The sequence below is a fragment of the Nyctereutes procyonoides genome, unplaced genomic scaffold (assembly GCF_905146905.1).
Source record: "Nyctereutes procyonoides isolate TBG_1078 unplaced genomic scaffold, NYPRO_anot_genome, whole genome shotgun sequence".
NCBI lineage: Eukaryota > Metazoa > Chordata > Mammalia > Carnivora > Canidae > Nyctereutes > Nyctereutes procyonoides.
The window spans coordinates 790,275-811,672 of record NW_026575135.1 but is presented as its reverse complement, the minus strand read 5'-3'; the positions used below and the strand labels follow the sequence as shown (position 1 = coordinate 811,672).

At 60.4% G+C, this 21,398-nt stretch overlaps 1 protein-coding gene across 6 annotated transcripts in view; it reads right to left on the bottom strand.

Moving 5' to 3' along the window:
- Positions 1-812: 812 nt before the first annotated feature.
- The window catches only part of CDK5RAP2 (CDK5 regulatory subunit associated protein 2), a 166,774-nt gene continuing 146,188 nt past the window's right edge, over positions 813-21,398 (bottom strand). For all 6 annotated transcript variants that reach the window (XM_055301775.1, XM_055301770.1, XM_055301772.1 and 3 more), the window contains 10 exons: positions 20,153-20,269; positions 18,586-18,775; positions 17,793-17,914; positions 16,547-16,795; positions 13,813-13,890; positions 12,603-12,868; positions 10,675-10,827; positions 4,301-4,427; positions 1,286-1,332; positions 813-904 (listed from right to left, as the gene is read on the bottom strand). In XM_055301775.1, coding sequence (XP_055157750.1) covers positions 848-904; positions 1,286-1,332; positions 4,301-4,427; positions 10,675-10,827; positions 12,603-12,868; positions 13,813-13,890; positions 16,547-16,795; positions 17,793-17,914; positions 18,586-18,775; positions 20,153-20,269 — 1,406 coding nt within the window. In that variant the 3' untranslated portion in view covers positions 813-847. The remainder of the gene's footprint in view (positions 905-1,285; positions 1,333-4,300; positions 4,428-10,674; positions 10,828-12,602; positions 12,869-13,812; positions 13,891-16,546; positions 16,796-17,792; positions 17,915-18,585; positions 18,776-20,152; positions 20,270-21,398) is intronic.

Here is a 21,398-nt window from a genome sequence, read left to right as displayed (position 1 = left end):
GTCTGACCCTGGTCACAAGGCCGCAGGTGGAAGGTGGCCGGAGCACGAGAGGTGGCAGCAGGGCTGGGCAAGGAGCACCCCGCGGAGGGACCGGGGTCTCAGGGGTCGGGGCCACTCCCTGTGCCGAGGGGCTGGTATCCCGGGGGGGTCAGGGCCGCTCCCTGGGCAGAGGAGCTGGGGTCCCGGGGTCAGGTCCACTCCCTGTGCTGAGGGGCTGGGGTCCCGGGGTCAGGGCCGCTCCCTGTGCCGATGGCTGAGCCCCACCGCGCTCACTGCTCGGGGACAGCGAGCAGCTCAGGACAAGGACGGGCCAGTCACACACAGAGGCTGCGGCCAACATGGGGCAGTGTAGGGACAGTGGGCTGGAGAGGCCGCCGCCCCCCGGGGACACCGTGACAAGTCCCCGCGCCGGGCCTCACGTGGACCCTTCGCCCTGGGAGGCCCTGTCGGGGCCTGCCCGGAGGTGACGCACCCCCACGCAGGCCGGATGCAGGCGCCGCCCGGCCACCCTGCTCCTCGCCGGCCGCGTGACTGGCCGACACCCCAGCCCCCCCCTCGGCTCAGGCCCGGGGCTCCAGGCACTGCCAGGAATAAGCGCACGGCGGGGTTGCCGGGCCCCGTGAGGACCTTGAGGCTGCAGAGCGGCTGAGCGCCGCGGGTGGCGGCCCGAGGCCCAGCGCGGAGCCCGACGGCACCCGAACGCCGACGAGCCCCGAGGCCGGCCGCGGGACAGACGCGGCGAGGGGAGGCAGAGGTCCTGCAGCAGCGCCCCGGACCTGGAACCCACCAGGGGAAGAAGCCACAGCGTCTGCTCGGCGGGAACCACAAGCTTTATTGGCGGGAGGTCTCAGGAGCCCGGTCGGCTGGGGCTGGACGTTCCAGGGTGGGCGCCCCCCGGCCTCAGCTGCGAAAAGGAGGAGAAAAGGAGAGTTTTAGGTCCAGCGGGGGGCTCCTGAGGCCGAGTGAACGCGCTTTCAGGGACATGTGGGAGCAGGCAGCGCTCTCAGGACCAGGGACCAGCGGCAGCGACGCCTGCCACGCTCCCTCCTCTGAGGCGTTCGGCGCCCGCCGTGTGCCGTCGTCCCCGGGGATCAGCAGCGCGACTGCGACGGCCACCCCAGGCCTGAGCCGCGCCACCACGTGAAACTGTGCTGCCGGCGGAAAACAGCCGCTGGTGCAGGACCCGCACCTGGTCCCCTTCGGCCCCCGTTTCCTGACGAGGTCACCTGCTGGCCGGCGCCCCCACCCCTGACCCCCTTCCCTAAGGGACCCCGGGGGGCATTACCTCCAGGTTCCCTCTGGCCTTCCGAAGGACTTTGTGGGTTACGACCACTGAGGAGAGAGAGAGAGAGAGAGAGAGAGAGAGGGACGGTCAGACGGGTGCCCCGGGCGTCAGGCCCCCTGCGGACAAGCCTGGGGCGCCCAGACCGGAGGCGGGTGTGGGAGGCTCCACCCCATCACGCGCACCAAGACCACGTCGCCCGCCGGGCCAGAGTCGCCTCCGCGCGTTTGAGCGAGGCCATGACGTCGCGGGTACCGGCCCACTGTGGGCTCGGCAAGGCCTGCGGGCGCCCGGGCACCCGGGTCACCCCTACGGGTTTGGGCGACGGTGCAGCGCAGGGCCCGTGGCTGACTCCGAGAAAACCCGTGCGCTAAGGGCCACGGCGAGGGCACAGGCGGTGCCGCAGAGGCAGGTCCCAGCGCAGAGCGGACGTGAATCTGCGCGAGGCCATGACCTTTGGGCCCTTTCTCCTCGGGCCCCGCAGCTGCTAGAACCCGACACGCTCCCGGGATGCACTGCGGAGGGGCTGCAGGCCGTGGGCGCCAGGCCCAGCTCAGGGGGCCTCCTCTGCCCCGGACCCTCTTCTCGCCCAACACAGCTGCCCCCGGCCACTGGGAAGCCGCCCATGGCAGGAACCCGGAATCCTGCCGTCCGGGTCCCCGAGACACCCTCAGGGCGGGACCACGCGCAGCCTGGGGAAATGCTGGATTCCGGCCCGAGGAAACACATCTCCCGAGTGACGGTGTTGGCGAATCCGCGACACTGGGGCGGTGGGCGCTTGTTCAGCCGGCCAGCCCCGCCTCCAGAGGGGCCACCGCCTGGGCCCCTGCGACCCCTCGACCCCTCGACCCCTCGCCACGGGCAGGGGCTGCTCCTCCCAGGACCTGCCGCACCGGGGACGTGGGGGGGTGGTGGCCAGAGCCCGGCCCTGGGGTCACGGCCCCTCCCCGGCAGGCTGTGGCCGAGGCCTGGAGGTAGACAGGATGACACCGAGTTAGCGGGGCCTCGGCTCCTATCAGCCGCCAGCCACACACGGACCCCGTGCAAGCTCGGGAAGGGGGCCGAGACACCGGCCGTGTCTGTCGGGCACGTGCACCGCGGGGTCTGGGTGTCACCATCCGTCCGGACGAGAAGCGGGCAGTTCTTACAGAGTCGTGGTCGGGACCCAGGCCGGGGCAGCCGAGGCCTCCCAGCGACCCCCGCGCGTCGGGGACAGGACTCCGCAGCTCAGGAGGGAACGTCACTTACTGCAGGTCACACGGGGAGAGACCTGCACTGCGCTCGTTAACGGCACCGGGGTCGCGGCCAAGGGCCCAGGCCGGGCTCTGTGCTCTGGATCCCGGGAGCCCGCCCCCGACCCCGGCCCTCCCTGCTTCCCGCCAGCAGGTGCGTTAGCCCCGTGCGCCCGGACACAGGCCGCCGCAGTCCTAGGCCCCGGCGCCACTGCCACCCCCGCCTCCAGGGTCTGGCCGAGGGCTCCACCACGGGTGCTCCACGATGGGTGCCGCCCCGGACGCCCACCAGGCTCCTCAGGACACGCGTGCTGTGGGGCCCAGCCAGCACCCAGGCCAGCCAGCACCCACAGGGCGGCCTCTGACCTCCTGCTGCCATGTGGACGCCCCGCCTCCTGTGCCTCCTGTGCCTCCTGTGCCTCCTGTGCCTCCTGGCCGTCCACCCCAGCCGCGGGGACCCGGCGAGACAGAGGGACTGCGCCAGCCCGTGCCCCCCCCCCACCGCTGGTCCCACCAGGCGACTTGGCTTTGTCTCTCAGCAGGCCCCTTGGCGCATCCTGAGTATGTTCCTGACCGCACGGCGCTCACCCCCGAGGCCACCTGCCGCCATCTGTGCCCGCCCGCTCGCCCACGCCGACCCGCCCCTCCGGACCTGCGCAGTCGGACCCCCAGGACGTGGCCCTACAGCCGGCTCTCGTGTCGGCCCCGAAGCCAAGGCTCCGTGCTGGAGGGCAGCCCCGTCGCCTCTGCGCCAGGCCCAGCATGGGACACGGAGCACAAGGTGAGTCATGACCCTGTGTCTTGCTCCCACAGTTCAACCCTGCCAGGGTCACGGAGTCGGCTTCCCGAAGGTTCTGGGGGACAGCTGAGGGGAACCGTGCCTGCCAGCAGTCTATGCCCTGGGCTTCTCAGAAATGCCCCGAAACACCGGCCCCCGATAGGAGCGGCACGGACAGCCTGGCAGCTCCTGGGTGGGGGGGCCTCCCGCCATCCACGGTGCCCCCAGAGCCGCGAGGGGCCGCCACACAGCGAGCGGGCCCGGGCCGAGGTGGCCCATGGCTTCTCCGGGCACGGGGAGCGGCGGCCCACCACCCGGGCTCCCGGCAGGGACGGCGCTCGCCTTACCAGTGCCCTGTAGCCTCTCGGAGCCCGAGTCCCGGGTCCGCCTTTGAAGTATTTCTCAAGACCAGCCGGTCCCCCTGGTCCCCCGGCCGGGGCCCTCCTCCTGGCCTGGCCGGGGGACCGGGGGCAGCCGAGCAGGCCCTTCCCACATGCCAGCGCCGCGGGGCTGCTCCCCGACGCCTCTCACGACGCGGTCCTGGCCAGCGACCCCCCGCCGCGCGGACCGCTCGAGGCTTCTCCCAGACAAAACCTGCCGTGCTGCCCGTCGGCCCGTGTCCACGCCGCCCCCTCCGTCTGACCAACACCGCCCCTTCCGCGGGCTCCGCCCAGCTGTCCCTCTGTCCAAGAAGCCCACGCCCCCCCCCCCACTTCCCTGCCCCTGTTCCCTACGACCCCGGCCCACAGGTCCCGGTCAAGGCAGATGCCAGGCACCCGCCGCCCCAGCGAGAGGCCGTCCCTGGCACCACGTGCCCTGCGCGGGGGTCCGTTAAGTGCATCTATTTGCCCGTGCGGGTCAGAAAGGACGAGCTAGGACAGGAAACCCACGAACAGGAGGCACGATGACAGCTGCTGTGGGCCTCCCAGCGGGTGTCCAGCCCGGGGCTGTCGGGCCTCAGGGCGGCAAGTGGGCAGACACAGCGGCCCACCCCCAGCCGTCACTTACGCTGATCAAAGATGACTTTTTCCTGGTGCTTGCTCAGCTGCAAAAGCTTCACAGAGTTTTGCAACTTCTTTTCTTGTTCAAACAGCTTTTTGTGTAGTTTGGTGATCTCTGCCTTCATTTCTCCAGTCTCAAGAGAAAAGGAATTGGAAAAATGAGCAGAGAATACAAAACACCCTATCACGTGGGAAAGAATTAAGACACATACAAAAAGACGCTCCCCCTCGCGAAGAGCGGCCCGTGAACGACAAGCAGGGCCCGGCTCCCGCGCCCCGACCTGCAGGACCCGCGCCGTCGGGAGCGCTGGGGAACCAGGACGGCACAGGCCCCGGCGCCCTGCCCTGCAGCACCTGCCACGCTAGCCCCCCATCCGCAGCCCTGCCCTGGGGGCACCCGCCTACAGCAGCACGGGCGCCAGAAGACGCCCACGTCCCGGGATGTGCCCGGCACCGTTCACCGTCGGGGCCAACCAACCCCCTGCTTCGTGCCAGCAGGGGTCTGCGTCAGTGCGTCTCGGTCCTTACACCCAAAGGCGTAACTTCCCAGATGCTATAAATGATGCGGAGGGTGCGGAGGGAGCGCCTGGGGGGCCCAGTCGGTTAGGCGTCTGCCTTCGGCTCGGGTCAGGATCCCGGGGCCCTGGGGTCGAGCCCCGGGTCGGCAGGCTGTCCGCTCAGCGGGGACCCCGCTTCTCCTCCCTCTGCCCCTCCCCTGCCTGTGCACACCTGCGCACACGCGCTCTCTCGAATGAAGTCTTGTAAAAAAAAAGAAAAAATGATGTTGTAGAACTCTATTTGACGTTGAAAGATGGTCATAATTAGTGACAAAAAGAGCCCAGAACTGCTACTGTATCCAGGCATTCCTGTTTCTTAAAACTGCTACGTAGATCTAACATCCACAGATGCGTGTGTGATGCCCAAAAAATGTGATGACAAAGAGGCATCAAAATGTTCATTAGTGATTTATGTCTGAGATGCAATGTGGAGGTTTTATTTTCCAACCTTAGAAATTTATCAAGATTGTGTGCTTTTTAAACAAAACTATAATGCTCATTGAAACAAAACTTTTTAATGATGAATTTAAAAAAAAAAAAAGAGAACATAGAAGCATGATTAGGAGAGTATGATCCTCGGGAGAGCTCGGGTTCTCCCGAGGTGTGGGGAGCGTGTGGGGAGCGTGTGGGGAGCGTGTGGGGAGCTGGAGGGGCGGCAAGCCAGAGTTCCCAGGCCTCTAACGTGAACTGCGCACGCCCCAGGGCTCCCCAAGCAGCCCCCGCGGACCCGTTCAGAGTCAAGGACCGTCCTTTCTCCTGACACCCCCACCCCGGGCGTAAGAGCCGCCGGCACAGGCTCCGCTGGGCGACAGGGAAACACCTCTGCTCCTCAGGAGGGAGATGCTGGGCGGCCGACTCCAAGGACCCCGCGGTACAGTTTCCAAACCTGTCTACGGCAGTGGCACTTGCAGTCGGTTATAGGGTTTAATGAAGGATGAAGTAAACCCTGAAATGTGTACGTGAAGAGAACTGGTTGTATGAAAACTAGCATATGCCTCAAGGAAGACTTGATAAAGTCACTGAAAACCACATTTCTGGCAAATTAGGTGTGGGTGAATCAACTGTAAGATGTGGGAGGAACGGAGTCTCGAAGAATTCCGTGTTCGACTTGCTTTACAAGTGTCTACGTTTTTTCTTCATCTTAGAGAAACAGAACGCGGGAGTGACAGACGTACATTATGGACGTAGTTCATGGAGGCCAGGGGACGCGAGAGCCTCGTCAGCAGGCCCACAGGCAAAGGAAAGGCCCTGGCCCCACGTCAAATGAACGTACGTCTAATTGTTTTCAGTTGAACCACGATGTGTAAGGTGCGTGTCGTCCCGATTCCCTGCCTTGACCTACTCTCAGGATTGACGAACGGCGGCAGCTCCAAGGAGGTCGACTGTTCTTCCAAAACAGATCCTGGTTACACCTCAGGTCTTGTCGGATTCTCCTCCTCACGCTAAGGGCTTCCTGGGCCTCACGTTCTGGGCAGTCATCCTCCACGCGGTGAACCGGGACCATCCCTGACCCCGTCCATCCAGAGGGAGACGCAAAGGAGGTGATGCCTGACGACGGACCCTGGTTTCCTCACTGCTGCCTGGCTACCCCCCAGCCCTGTTTCAAAACTCAGCGCAGGCAACCCCTCCTCCAGGAAGCGTCCTTGAGATTCCTCCCCACCGGGGGTCTTCGGGCATTCACCACGCCCAGTCCTTCGCTCATCACTGCCCATCTCACAATGGCTCGTTGAACAGTAACTAACCATTTTCTTGTTTCCTTCTGCTCCCGAGACTCAGTGGTCCCCTCTGACCAGCAGCACCGGGCACACAGTAGGTGCCGGGAGACCCTCTGCCAACCGGTAGGTTAATTCTCATCTGCGCTCCCCCAAACCTCTGCCCATCTTCTATCCGGCACTTGAAACAAGGAATTGTAATTCTGTATGTCTGCTGTTCCTCTGAACCTAAATCTTCATTTTTGCAGGACAAATGCACCACGGTAAAAACAACAGGGCGTGAAGACCCGGCTCGGCCACTTCCCGCTGTGATGATGACAAAGCACAGAAGCTTCAATTCTTACGTCTGGAAAAGGGTAATGCCCTCCTCTCTGAAGGCGCCCGTGAGGGACCAGAGGAGATGCCGCGTGTGCAGCTCTGTGCCTGGCGCCCAGGGAGCTCCCCACACAGCAGCGCCTCCTGCCCAGAGCTGGGACCCGCCCCCCTCCCAGGAGGCCACCGCCTAGCCCAGGGCTGTTGGGCCTGACTCCCACAGCTGGCTTTTCTAGTTGTTGGGCTTTTCTTTTTCTTTCATTATTTTTTAAAAGACTTTGAGAGAAACCCCAGGGGGTTGGTGGGGGGGGGGGTCCACAGGAAGGAGGAGAAGCAGGCTCTCCACCGAGCAGGGAGCCCAAGGTGGGGCTTGATCCCAGGACCCCGGGACCATGACCTGAGCCCAAGGCAGGCGCTTAACCGACTGAACCACCCAGGCGCCCATTTTTTTTCTTTTTTATCAGGAAAAAAAAAATCTCAAACATTCACAAAAGTCAAAAGAATGGGATAATGAACTGCCAGAGGCCCACCCAGCCTCAGTCATTAGCAAATCACAGACAAACCTGCTTCATCTATGTCCCTAAACTGGCCCATCTGCACCCTGAAAATATTTTTAAACTCAACCCCAGAAGCCAATCACATTTCATGTCCACAGAATATTTTAGTATATAGCTCTAGAGAAAAGATTCTTTAAAAAGAAAAACACATCATCACCACATCTAGAACAACCAAGGTCATTGCTCGGTATCACCATATATGTCAGCAGACAGGACTCCCTGACCACACTGTAATTTCATTTTTTTGAACAACTGGTCTGATCCAAATCAACTCCACGTTTTGCATTTAATACGTCTCTTAAGTTTCTTTTAATCCAGGTTCTCAGGGCTACCAAGAGGACGTCTAGAAACAGACCGCTGAGGTCCACTCCCAGAGTTTCTGATTCCGTAGGTCTGGGGTGAGGCCCCAAAATTCACCTTCCCAACAAGTTCCCAGTTCACATGGATGCTGCCGGCCCAGGAACTATAATGTGAGAACTGCTGTAAATCTGTAAGTTTTACTCCCTTTTCCCTCTTTTTCCCTAGGATGAAAAGATGTCCTAAGCTCATATTGTACATTTCCTGCCCCAGACCTAGAATCAAACCATGTCTCCAAGGAGTCTGAGTTCCTATTAGTAGGAAAAAGGTATTTAGAAACCACAATTTGGCACTAGAGGTGCTCACCGGTACTGGAGTGGACATTTTTTAAAGCCTAAAAATAAATATTTCCAATAGGAAATACATCCCAAATTCAGGTGATACTGGTATTTCCAAATCAAGGATGGCAGGATTTTTATTTCTTTGTTTTTCAACTTATATATATCTTCCCTGAGTAAAAACCTTAACATAATTAGCTATTTGTTTTATTACGATATTATTAGTAACACTTATCATCACTGAAAACAATTAATACGTTACTTTGCAGTCCTTTTAGCTCTTAAGAGTATTTCTACTAGGGATATAGCCAAATTACTGTGTTTCAGTCTTGAAATGTTTCCTCCTTGTGTGGGTATGCCTTCAATGTAATATAGTAAGGTTTCGCCTTGCTACCAATTTTAAGAAATTGCCTTTTTTTTTCCCATTTTGTTTTTCAATTATTTAAAGCGTTTATACAGTTTCAATTTACGGAACAAGATCTATTCAGAGAAATCTACCTTCTACGCCTGCCCATCCACCGTCTTCCTTCCCACCCCTACGGGTAGCCTGTTTTCTTGTTATTGCTTATCCTTCCAGTGAAACAAGATTTTCATAAACAAATGTGTGTATGCATCTGTATCTCTCCCCCACAAATTTCTGAGATAAACCAATGTATATGATGCACACTTTGCAGAGTAGTCCAAGGGGCTGCAGGGGACAGTATATTAAATGCAAAAGGCACATTGATGATACTCAGAGAAAAACCTTACAACATAAAAAAAAAAAAAAAAAAAAAAAAAAAACCATTGGGGTTGCTAATGAAAACTTGGAAATCTGCTTTACACACATTTCACACTAAGAAAAAAGCAGTGTATGAAACAAGCATGGACAGAAAAGTGGCTTGCGGCAATTTAACACCACACACGGGGGGTCTGTGTACACCAACAACCGTATTAGAGTGACTCTGAGGTCCTTCTTCTGGCTCTAAAATTCTGTGATGCTAAAGTGAGTATAATCAATTATATGAGAAACGCTCGGAAAGAAGGGTGAGTCATCACGAGCGCTGGCCAGTCCCTGGACTGGTGTGCTGGTGGGGGAGAGCGAGGGGACTGCAATTCATCACACACACACACACACAATAAGAACTGCATTCTGTTTAACAGACGACACTGTGTACTGAGGACGAAATCATCACACTGAGTTTCATTCAGACATGCTGTGCTTTAAAAATCGTATGGGCGAGTATTTGTTCGGGAATAAGAAAGGAATTCACCAAAAAATATGAACAAAATAGGGCCCGTCCTGGAAAACAGACGGAAACAGACATTAAACAAATATGTAACTTGCAACGAGGGCCATGATGAAGCAGAAGAGGCACTAAGACTGAGCGATCGGGGACCCTCTCCGGCCCTGAAGTTACAGGTAAGCGGAGACCGGAAAGGGCAGGAGAAGCCGCCAGCCGAGAGGGAGCGGGGCGGCAGGCAGCCGGAGAGGCAGGCATCAAGCCTGAGAAGCAAAGACCTCGGTGGGTCAGCACAAAAGGAAAGGCCAGTGAGGGCCTGGAACCCAGCGGTGCTCTTCCTCTCCGCGGCCCCACCGGCTCCAAGTGGCCAAAGCGTGGAATGACTGGTTACCTTCTTCCAAGCCTGGTGACCCCGAACTTCCTCCCCAGGACCCCAAGGGGAAATCACAGGACAGGCTCGTTAGAACCTCCCGAGCAGGGAGCCGCTCCACTGCTGCCTCCGCCACGGCCGGCAGACCTGAGAGCTGTCAGAAGGTTGGACTAGATGCAGAATGACAGGGAATGCAAGTGTCCTCGGCCCTCCTGCTGGCCTTTGGCAAAAATTCATAGGTTAGATAAAGGAAGGGGGAAATATTTATCAGACCACCAGGCAACATCCTAACTCTTCCTTCACACGCACACTCTGCCTTCCGGGCAGGCGTCTCCGGTGACCGAGCGGCGGCTCGCCTGTCACTATACCACCTGCTTCCCACAGACGAAGACGCAGGGAGAGCCTCTGGCCTGCCCGACCCCTGGTTTGTGTCATGGAAAGGTGGCGATGAGGATGGTTGTGGGTTCAACACCGTTAATTCAGTCGTGTTCAAGTTGCTGCCAAGCCAAAGTCTGGAGGGAAATCCCCATGGTTTTATAATTTACAAAACTTTCTAAGTAGTTAAAACAGACTGAAATTAGAACCATTAAAACAGGACTCTGAAAGCTATCAAGAGAAGGACCTACAACGAAAGAGATTTAGAGTGGAAGGGGATGAGCTCGCCTACGAGGACAAACTAGACTTAAACTCCGTAAAATGAAAGCATACCCTGGATTCAGATACTGGTGCTTGGTCGGGCCTCACTACCAGACCCTCAGCTTCCTCGTGTGGAAGACGTGCATAGGATCTCCCTCAACAAGGCCGTGCTAGGAGTGGGGGCACAGTCAGTCGGGACCATGGGCACAGGGTGTCGGGGGCAGGCAAGCGCACACCTGCAGCAGCACGTCACCCGTAACAAACGTGGCACGTTCCCCAAACTGAGGGCGCATCCGCCATGAGCAGGTCCTGGACTGGAGACCGAGCCACGAGCCCCAGTGGCATCCTTAAGCCTGGGAGTCCACGTGTCACCACCTACCTGTCCACAATGAAGCGTGCACTGGCTGTTCATGGGGAGCGAGACCCTCCAGAAAAGCGTCAGTAACCTCGCGGCCTCTTCGAGGATCAGCTTGGCTGTGCCCACGCTGGTGACAAACGTGTGCAGGGGCACCGAGTGTGGACCCTGTGGACCCTGTGGGGGCAGGGGGGCAGGAGAGGAAGGCTGTTACGTGCAGTCTTGAAAAAGATTATGGACAAGCCGGCTTTAATGGGCCGCATATAAATCTCCAGGCCGCAGGGCTCGTGTCCACATGCTGCGTGAGAGCCTGGTGCCAGACGACACCAATTTATTGTTCTTAAAGACTTAAAGGTGAATTACAGATTATGAGAGAATTTCGGTGGTGATTTCAGCCCAATCAATAACCATGATTCATCACCACCTGCATTAAGTGGATTTACTATGCCAAGAAGAGGGTCCGTGGTAGGGCCATTCCCACGCCTCCGCACCACGGAGCCTCTCCGGAAGGCAGACGGCGCCAACGGCTAGTGACGCAACACGGGCGACTCTGTCTTCAGCAGCCCCTGCCGACCGGCCCTGCGTACTGCCGGCACCAGGCCGCAGGCTCATAAGGTCTCCCTCAGCCTCCGCGGGCAGAGGCAGACCCTCACCGGGGGACGGCAAGGGCATGAGCAAGCCAAGAACATGAGTCAGAGAAGGGAAAGCAGGTAAATTTTAAGAAGAAAAGAAATTAAAAGAGCACGGTCTTCATGAGTAATAAAATCATTATAAAACAAAATGACTCACCCTTTTTAGCTACCAAATTGGCAAAAACCCATTTATAAATAAAAGTACCCAGTGAAGGATAAGGTGTAGTGAGATGGTCTCGCTTGCAAACGGGGATACAAACTTTTGGAAAGTAATGGCTCAGCAGTTGTCGCCGAGGGCCCTAACGCGTCCACGACCCGCGAGCGTGCTTCCACTTGCAGGACTCGCCCCTAGTGAGCTAACCAAGGATGCCCACCACACCTTAAATGTCGGAAAAAAGAGGCCAAAGAGTCAATAAATGGTGGCACATCACCAAGAGGGCGTATACTGCAACCAGTGAAAGTTTCAGAAAAATACTGAATGGGACAGGAAAACTGCTGATATCTTAACTGAAAGTCGAAACACGAAATGCTAATAAAAGTCGGGGTCACTTTTATTAAGCTTTATGGATGAGCTAAAGACCGTGTGTGTTTCAAAATTTTACACATTGAGCACCACGTGATGTTTTGACGCTTTGCTACAGTTCCTAGGTTTTTTGTGCGATAAAGATAATGATCAGAAAAGATCAGCAATCTTATTTACTAATCCATTCAACGAACACTTAGTGCGCACCCACCGCACGCCAGGCCCGGTGCTAGGAGGCAAATACACTATATTGAGCAGAAGAGACGCCGCCCCTGCTCTCCTGAAGCTTATTACCTAGTGAAATATAAAATGCAGAACTGGCCTTTACAACAGAGTAAAACCAATCAAACAAAAAGTGAAATCAGGTGCCGGGAAGCAGGCGGCCTCAGTAAGGACCTGGGAAAGGGACCAGAAATCGTGACCGAGGGAAGCTCGGTGGTTGGGTCCAGTCTGGGGACCCTCGGAGGAAGTGGACGAGTTTATGTCGAGCACGGGGCACACGGGTCCTCGACACGAGGCAGCTTTAGAGCGAGGAGGAGCCCAGTAGGGTGAGGCAGGAAGGAGCGACCCCGGTGGAGAGGTCGCACCCACACGGGGCGCAGACCCGGCAAGTGACCCCGCCACAGCAGCGCCCCGGACTGGACCTGACCGCCGAGCTCCGTGGGCTGCAGTCCCGGCCCCTCTTCTCAGGGCCTCACTGGGGACCCACGCTCCTTCGCCTCTGCGAGCCCTCGGCGGCCCTCCCACCCACGGGGCCCAGTGGGCATCCCAGGCCCCGCAGCTGCTGCTCAGGTTACCTCTGTCCCCAGCTCTGGACTTGCAGCGCGGGGAGCCTCTTGGATCTGAAGGGCCATCTCGGCCAAGAGCTTCTGGCCGCGGCCAATCTGCTGGCACAGGGCCTCGTAGTCCGCGGTCAGGCCCAGGACGTGGCACCCGCTCTTGCTGGCCCACAGGCGGTGGCCAGGGACCGGGTGGGACGTGCACGAGGTGCTGGTGGCCGAAACGCCACTGTGGCAGGAGAGGGAGTCCGAGTCATTTCCAGACAGCGGAGGAGTCTCAGAAGCTGCAACACGAGAGGGAAGACGTCAGGTCCTGTGTTCGACGAGCTGCATCCCTCAACGTCGAAGCCGGGTGGGAGGACACACAGGCCCTCAGGCCCTAACGCCAGCCGGCAGGTCACAGGGGAAAGCGGCCTGACTCGGGGACCTGGGTCTGTGTGTGGCCCTGCCCTGGGCCTATTCATCTAACAGCAGAAGCGACTGAATTCAGCCACCGCCTATGGGGCACCTGCCTCCAGGACCCAGGGGCGACTCAGACACCGTGGGGGAGGTACAGCAGCGACAAAGAGGAGCCAGGGCTCAGAGGAGGAGGAATCAATTCTCTGTGCGGGAGGAGAGCTGAGGACAGGCCTCCCGGGAGGAGCAACCATCGAGCCGGGCTGCACGGGAAGCAAGAAGGACACGGAACACAGACGGAGCCTGTTGCCTTCTACCTTCGGATCCACAAAGGCACAGAGGAACGATTCTGACCGGGACCTCAGGAAAGGCATTTCACAAAGAAGTGTGCATTCGGGAGGACTCTCGGCGCAGCAGGAGGATCTGCACGCGGAGGACGGGGCAGACGCGGTCTGCAGACGGACAGTGCCGCCCCGCACAGTCCCGGTGAGCGGGGACGGCAGGCCTGCGGGGGGGGTGACCCCAGGGTGTAACACGAATGCAGAGGGACAGGGCTGCACAGGCGTGGGGCTGGAGGCTGCAGGGCCTTAAAAGCCACACCGAGGGGGTCACACTTCACCTAAGGCAACAAGGACCCAACGACGTCGCTGAGGTCACCACCGCGAGGACGGATTAGCTGGCTCGGAGGAGGCCGTCACCAGCTACACATGCTAAGAATGTGAAACCCCAAGCACGCTCCTGATTTGGGACCAGGGACCCCCTTTCATTCAATTTTCAAGGCCCTGCTGCCAAACCCAACCCTGCCCCGGTTACCCAGACTTCAGCTCCGTACCCGACGGTGGTGGCACGGCCAGGGTGGAGTCAAGCAGATGGCAGGAATTATCTATCGCCACGGGGCATCCGTCACCACCTACAAAATGCAAAGTAAGAGACAGAAAATAAACATTCCTGCCAGCACTGGAGAGAAGTGAAAGCGACTGCACGAAGCAGCCCCCCAGGCCCTCCCGCGAATCCTCACTGGGCCCGGGACCCTGTGGGCAGGACCCTGGGGGGAGACGGGGAGCAGCCGGTGTCCTGTCTGCGAGGACCCTGGCGTCCAGCAGGCCAACGGCAGCTTCGCTTGCAGGGGGCCGTGGGCGGGAGGAGGGCAAGCGATGCGGGCGCGGCAAGGGGCAGATGAAAGGCACACAGGAGAGCCCCCAGGACGCCCCAGCCACCGAGCAAGAGAGACGAGGGACCCGAGGCAGAGTTTAGGCAGTGACGCGACGGACGCGACCTCAGGTCCCACGGCCAGTGAGCAGGTGTGCGAGACGATCCGCACACCGTGACCCGCGACCGTGCGCGTACATGTGACCCTCGGGAGCGCACACCTCGTGGGGGAGCAGGCGACCGAGGGGCGGGGACAAGAGGGGACCACCCGGCCCCGCCCCAGTGTCGGCAGCAGAGCGCGGACGGACCAGGCCCGCCATCCTCCGAGCAGAACTTTCCAAGGAGCGCACCAAACACAACCCTGAAAAGCCTCCTGCCCAGGACGAGAGGCCACGCCGGGGAGAGCGCACACCTTCCCTCCTCCCCGAGGCGGCGTGGGTTCCCAACACCTCCCCCTGGACGCCCTCTTGGACGCCCTCTTGGACGCCCCGTGGGCAACCCGGGGGGCTGACCCTGCACAAATCTCAAGCTGGTGAGGGCCGTCCCGTGGCCACCGCGCTCCAGCTGCCCCAGCACCCCCCACCGGCCGGGAGGCACCGGCCCCCGGTGGTCCCCCCGCCCCCAACTCCCCAGCACACCCCACAATCTCTCAGTCCCATCGCCGCTGAGCCCTGAGGGGGGCCGGGGGCAGACAGAGGTGCCGCTTTGACGTACACCCCACGCACGAGGCGGCAACAGGGCTCCTTGCCAACCCTGTGAGATCCCACTAGTGGGAGTTCATGCAACGAATGCCGTGTAACGGCAAAAACCATATTAACGTCGGCGCCTATTAAAGCCCCGAATCGGAGACCACTTTACTAGTCACCATGGTTCCGTGACTGAGGATCATCTGGAAACAGTAATCAGGAAGCCCGGGTGAAAGGGTGGGAAACGTTTATGATGTAATATCGGGCAAAAACAAAGAAAGGATGCAGAACAGCCCAAAACCCAAATGACCGCCAAATGAAGAGAGATACGCAAAGCAAAATGCCGTCATTTTGTAGAATCGTGAAGGATTTTCTTTCACTTTTTTTTTTTTCCTCATATCATCAACATCATCTTCTAGTGAAAAATCTTAAAACTCCTTTTGTTTTGTTTTGGTTTTTTTTTGGTATTTTTTTTTTTTTATCAGAGTTAGATTTGCCAACATATAGTATAACACCCAGTGGTCATCCCGTCAAAACTCCGTATCAGTGGGCAGCCCGGGTGGCTCAGCGGTTCAGCGCCGCCTACAGCCCAGGGCGTGACCCCGGGGTCCCGGGATCGAGTCCCGCGTCGGGCTCCCCGCATGGAGCCTGCTTCTCCCTCTGCCTGTGTCTCTGCCTCTCTCTGTGTCTCTCATGAATAATAAATAAATAAATAAATAATAAATAAATAAATAAATAAATAAATAATAAATAAATAAATAAAACTTAAAAAAAACACACTCCTTATCGAGGAGAGATCAATAAGCCAATCGCTACAAGCTCTAAAGCACACTGAATGGGTGCTCTTTAAGAGGTCTTAAATTTTTTGAATTAAAGGCAATAGACACAATTCCCAATCCTGTGAAGATGAAGCCCAAACTTTTACACTACACTTATTTACGAAGTCTGTGGACCGCCCAGGTCCCACTGGATGGCCCCCTGCCCTGTGGGTATGAGGACCATGGCCTCGGCGCCTGAGGCTCCCAAGGTCAGGGGCTGCTCCAGGAACACCACCGGTCTCCCGGGCTAAAGGACTGCTTGTAGCTCCAGCTGTGGCGCCCGCCTGCCGTGTCGCTTCGGGCAAGTGCAGTGGCCCCGCTGGGTCGTCGTTCCTCCAGCCCCAGAGCAGAGAGGATGGCCCGGCCGAGGGCCCTGGGCCTGACCGCAGGCCGCCTGACTCCTGACCCTGTGCCGGGCAAGTGTCCAAGGAGTGAGGAGCCCCTTGTCCCTTCTCCGCCACCCTACACAGCCTCTGCAGGGCCACACACGAACCCGCGAGCTAATGCAAAACCGACGCAGTTTTCAGACCTCCCGGGTTGCTCTCTGGATCCTTACAAGGTCCCGAGAGTCTGAGCAAGACGCTGAGGTTGCCCTTGAAAGGCAGTAAGCGGGAGGGAGGATGTTCAGCGGTGGGGTGACGCGCGAAGGCTGAATGGACGGGGGCAAGACCGGAGGCGAGGAGGGCCCTGGACGCCCAAGCTCCACTTCCCTCAACCCAGAGGCCCCGGACGGAGATCACAAGGCCCCGCCGCAGCTGACAGCTGAGCAGTGGCCAGGCCCTGGCTCCCCGGGCGTCGGGGGCCTGCTGGCAACGGGGGGACACGTCCGTCGGCCAAGGGCACCCAGGGGCTCGCACGTCCCGCCGACGCACACACGGGGCTGCGGTCTCGGGGCGGAGGGCAGGCGCGGTACCGTGCTTGTCCGGGTGCAGGGGCCACTCGGGGACGGTCAGGGTTTGCAGAGCCGCGGTGAGGGCTGCTTCCTGAGCCCTCTTCCCCTCCAGCGCCAGCTGCTCCTCCAGCCTGCTCCGCAGCGCACTACTGGTCTCGTTGCTCTTTTCCAGCTGCCCCCGCAGAGCCTGGATCTCTGTTAGGAGGCCACGCAGGTCGCTGGAAGGGTCCTGCCCCCTGCAGCCTTCTCCACACGCCTCTGCTCCGACCTCTGGAACAAGTGCAAGGAGGAAACTTCGACATCTTCTGCCACCAAAGGGTCAGCCATCGAAGGAGCTCAGCAGGGTTTTAAACCTGCCACCACCCCACCTCCCCTTCCTAAGAACTAGGTACGATTTAAAACAACAACTTGACTTTAAAAACAAAGATATTGGCAGACTTAATTGCTGCTATTCCACAGGCTAAATAAGAGCTGGAAATTAATTTTCGCTTCTGGCCATAAAAGCCTAGCAAATTGCACACCAAACCCCGAAATTATGTCTAGTAGTAATAAAATCTATTTGGGCTGGAATTACAGAATGAAAGGGGCCGATTTTAAGAGCCACAGCGTATTAAAAACGCACAACAGCAAGAGTAAGAAAAGCAACTTGAGGAGAAAATGGAAGGTGTGAGGTGACCCTTTCCTAGATAAGCTTTCAATAGGGAGAAACCATCTGGAAAATTAGTCGGAAAACAAAAGACCTACCACACCTCAGAGCGACTCTGCACCACTAGGGCCTGCACTGCAGCCCAGGCGCTCTGATCTGCTATGGCCCGAGGATCAGGGCCCGCGGCCGCCCCAGGCAGCCCCAGGCGCCCCGCCCAGCCCAGCCGCGGCCAACAAGCAGCACACGCGGGCAGGCAGCGACCCAGCTGGTCCCCGAGGGTCGGCTGCGTCCCACGGACCGGGGGATGCCCCCCGTGACTGACCTCCCTGCACGTCCACGACTCCACAGACCAGGTATCCAGAGACGCGCCTCTACATCCAAGAACCAGGCCCGAGGGGTGAGCGGACCCGGCGATGGGCCCAGCCAGGGGTGGGGCGGTGAGAGCCCCGGGCCCACGGCCCCCCAGAGGAAGCGCAGGCCGAGGGCCTGTGTGAGGTGCGCCCCGGGGCCCAGCGGCGGCCAGGCCAGGAGGAGGAGTCCCGCGCCGCCCTCCCCTCCGCAGCAGCAGGCCCGCGTGGGAAGCCCCCCCCCCCCGCACCCCCGGCCCGGCGCTCCCCGTACCTCTGGGCCCGCGGTGCTCCTCGTCCAGCCTCTCGTACACCTTCAGCTCCACGCGGAGGGACTGCAGGAGCTCCTCGTTCTGGGACAGCAGCTGCTGCCTCAGCTGGGCCTCCTCCCGCGCCCTGGGAAGGCCCGCGCCACAGGGAGGGGACGTCAACTGCGACGCGTGGGCACGGACTCTGCCGCCACTCCACCCTCAGAGCGTGGACAAGACCGACGAGGGCGGCAGGACGTGCAGGCACAGCCACGCTGCCCCGGGCCCAGCAGGTGTGTCTCTACCACACGTCGCCCTCGCGGCCCCTCGGGTGCCCGCTCTCCACCCCCGGGGGCGCAGACACGAGGACACGAAGCTCACAAGGTCGCATCTTAGCCAGGGGTGCGGCGCCCGGGGGGGGCCTGCGACGCACAACGGCAGAACCGCGCACCGGCCTGGGCTGGGAGGACGACGGGGACGCTGGCACCGAGGAACCACGGAGACACGTGGGGCGGGCCAGGAGCTCAGGCCAGGGGACCCGGGGCGCTCACGGCCCTCGCGCAGGGCCTCCCTGTGACCCCCCAGCACTCCTCGACCGCGAGAGGACTCGGGGCCGGCGGGATGGGGCGCCCAGCCTCCTCCCTGGCCCCTTCCCTCCGGCCGAGGCCTCCCTGCCCCGCCCCCAAGGAGCTCCCGGCTCCCTTCACTGCCTTCAGGCCGCGACTCCTGACGCCACAGCTTTCACGGGGCCGCCCCGACCCCCCCGCAGGCACCAGCAATCGCCCCCTCACTGAGCCGACACCAGGGGCCTGAGCCCACCTGCTCAGCTCGCTGCGGCTGCTGCAGACCTCCCGGAGCAGCTGCTGCGTGTGCCTCTCCCGCTCGCGGACCTCGCTCTGCAGCCTCTCGTTGTGCCCCCTCACGCACGCGTACTCTCGCTGAAGGAGCTCGAGGCTCGCAGCCTTCCTGGAGAGGGACTCTCGTAACTTTTCGTTCTCCTTCTGTTTATCTGCAAACACAAACAGCGCCGCTGAGAAGAGACCCCGTTTGTTTTTTCCGACCTATTACGCAAGTACGGCACTTGAGCTCAAGCGCTCCAGAACACGGAACAGAGCGAGATTTAATCTGGCATTTATGGTTCTGGCACTCCAATTGTCTTGCGCATTTTGGGCAGATAAATCTGTCAACATCAAGGCTGCAGATTAAACGTCACCGGGATGAAACGGGCCTGTTGGATCTTCTGCACCATAATGGGCCGTGCCAACCCGGCTACTTTGCCGTCGCAGAGCAAGCAGTGGGTGTGAATTACAGACGGAGGCACGGGACAGCCCCCGGCTCCGGCAGTGGGTGCGAGGGGGTCCCCGTGGGCTGGGCCCCTCCCCTCAGCCTGAGGGATGAGACAGGCCCGGGGCCCGGAGACAGGCAGTCAGGAGCGCGACCCGGGGGCAGAGTGGCATGTTCGGGGGCACCGTGCTGCCCACTGGGGCCAAGACCTTGGCTGAGCCCTCTGTGCCTCTGTCTCCCCACAAGTCGTGGTGAGGAGCCGCGCCGCGTACAGGGCTCAGCGCGAGGCTCTCGGGCACTCTGCCTGGGTCCGCAGCCCTGACCGCAGCCCTGACACTAAGGCCTGCACGGGCATCGGGCATCGCCGCTGGCCTGCCGGGCTGAGCTCTTGGAGCTGAGCATCCCCCCAGTCAAGACGCCACCCCCGGGTCCTGCGCTCCGGGCGCCTGCCCTGGTCAGGGTGGGTCCTCGGGCTGGCCCGCCCCGGTTCCTGGCTGGGTCTCCCCTGGGGGACGGCACCCAGACCCTCTCATTCCTGTGTCGGTCTACGTGGGCCCTGACACATCTGCCGTGCGAGTGATGGTCTGCAGAAGCCTCGATTCTGTCCTCTAGGCCAAAAGTGGCGTCCGTACCGTCCAGGGAGAGTGGGAGACACTGAGTCCCAGCTCTACTTCTAGCTCAGGGGCCACGGGCTGCTCCGTTCCCTAGGCCTCGGGTTCTTGTCCGTGAAACAGGACTCAGAATCACTGTAAGGACTGAGAGATAATGCGGGTGACAGCGCTTGGGGGCTAAGCTCCAAAAAGAGAGAATTAAGAGAAGGGACCTTCCTACAGAAATACCAGGAAACCTTCCTGATGGGAGGGAAGCCCTGGAGGAGGTTCTGGCAGCAGGGGACCTCCGCTGCTCCCCCCCCACCCCACCCCGCACCTACCAGGCAGGCCACACTGAGGCGTCAGGGCCACCTTCACCGCGGCCCCAGGGGGCCCTCCTCCAGCCAGAGCCGCAGGACCCGGGCCTGGGCTGGTCAGACCCCCGCGCGCCCCTTCCTGCCGCAGACGGAGGGCCGCGGGGTCTGGGCCGAGGGGGCTGCTCTGGTTCCTACCTCTGGATCCCTTGGCCAGCATCGTGTTGAGAGCCTGGTTCTGCTTCCTCAGGAAACAGATCTCCGATGTCAGGGAATCGTGCAGCTCTGACCCGTAAGCCAAAGCGTTTGTAGCACCTATAAGAACACACAAATAGCGACGTGTGGACAAATCACTATGGAAGGAACTTTCTAGAAAACAGTTTTAAACGAGGAGGAAACACAACACGCAAGGAAATCACTGCTGTGAACCAGAGGAGGTGTCATGAGAGCCCAAGGGGAAAGGAGGGTGCGCGTGCAAGAGGTGGCAGGAGCCTCCCTCCCCTGCTTAGCTGCCTGGGGCCTCCGGGGGGACAGGCCCGTCCCTGCCCTCCCTGCAGGCGGTGCATCCGCCACCCCTGGTCCGAGCTGAAACCTGGAGCCACCCCAGCACCGCCCCGGCAGGCAGTCGTGACCGCGGGGCCTCCTCCCCGATGCCACGGACGCTGCCCCAGGGTCCTCCGTCCCTGTCGCTCAGGCCTTGCCACCCCCTGCCACTCTGCCCGCGGGGCTGCACGCAGTCCGCTCGCGTCACTCTCTGCTCAGAAACGCCACGCGGTGGCCGACCGACCAAACACAAGGCCCGGACGTCGGACCTCTAGGACCTGGCTCCGATCGCACGCGCACCCGCCTCCCCCGGCACCTCCGCTCACGCGTCCCCCAGTGCGGCCCGACCGGGCCACGTCGGGGCCCACACGCCCCCTGACCGCCCTGCGCCCGGAACGCCCCACGCCTCCTCCACCTGTCAGAACCGCTCGCGTTCACTGCCGCGTCTGAGCGTCCACTAAAGAGATCAGGGTCTGAAGCCCCACAGACGGGGCTTGAGGTCATGGACAGACCGACCCGCTTCCCCACCACAGGCCCCTGCCCGCCGTGGGCTGTCCCCGCCCCCTGCCGGCCGCCCTGCCCTCCCCTCAGCTCCCTAGGCCTGCACCGCGGAGGGTGCCCGAAGCACGAGAACACGCAGCCTGGGGGGCGCCCGGCCTTCCGGGTGAGGCAGGCGGACGCCTCCCTCCCCGCCCTCCTCACCCCGCAGCCACGCGCTGCCTCCCGACCCCAGCACGGCTAGCACGTGGCCCGGCGCCGCCTCTGGTCAGTGAGCCCTGACGGGGGCCCGCTGGAGGCTTCTGGGAAAGAGCTCGCACCCGGACGGAGGGACAAGGAGAGGGCGCAGCCCCACGGTCTTCGTTCCCACCCTGTGGGCCTATCCTGAGGGGACGTGATGCTC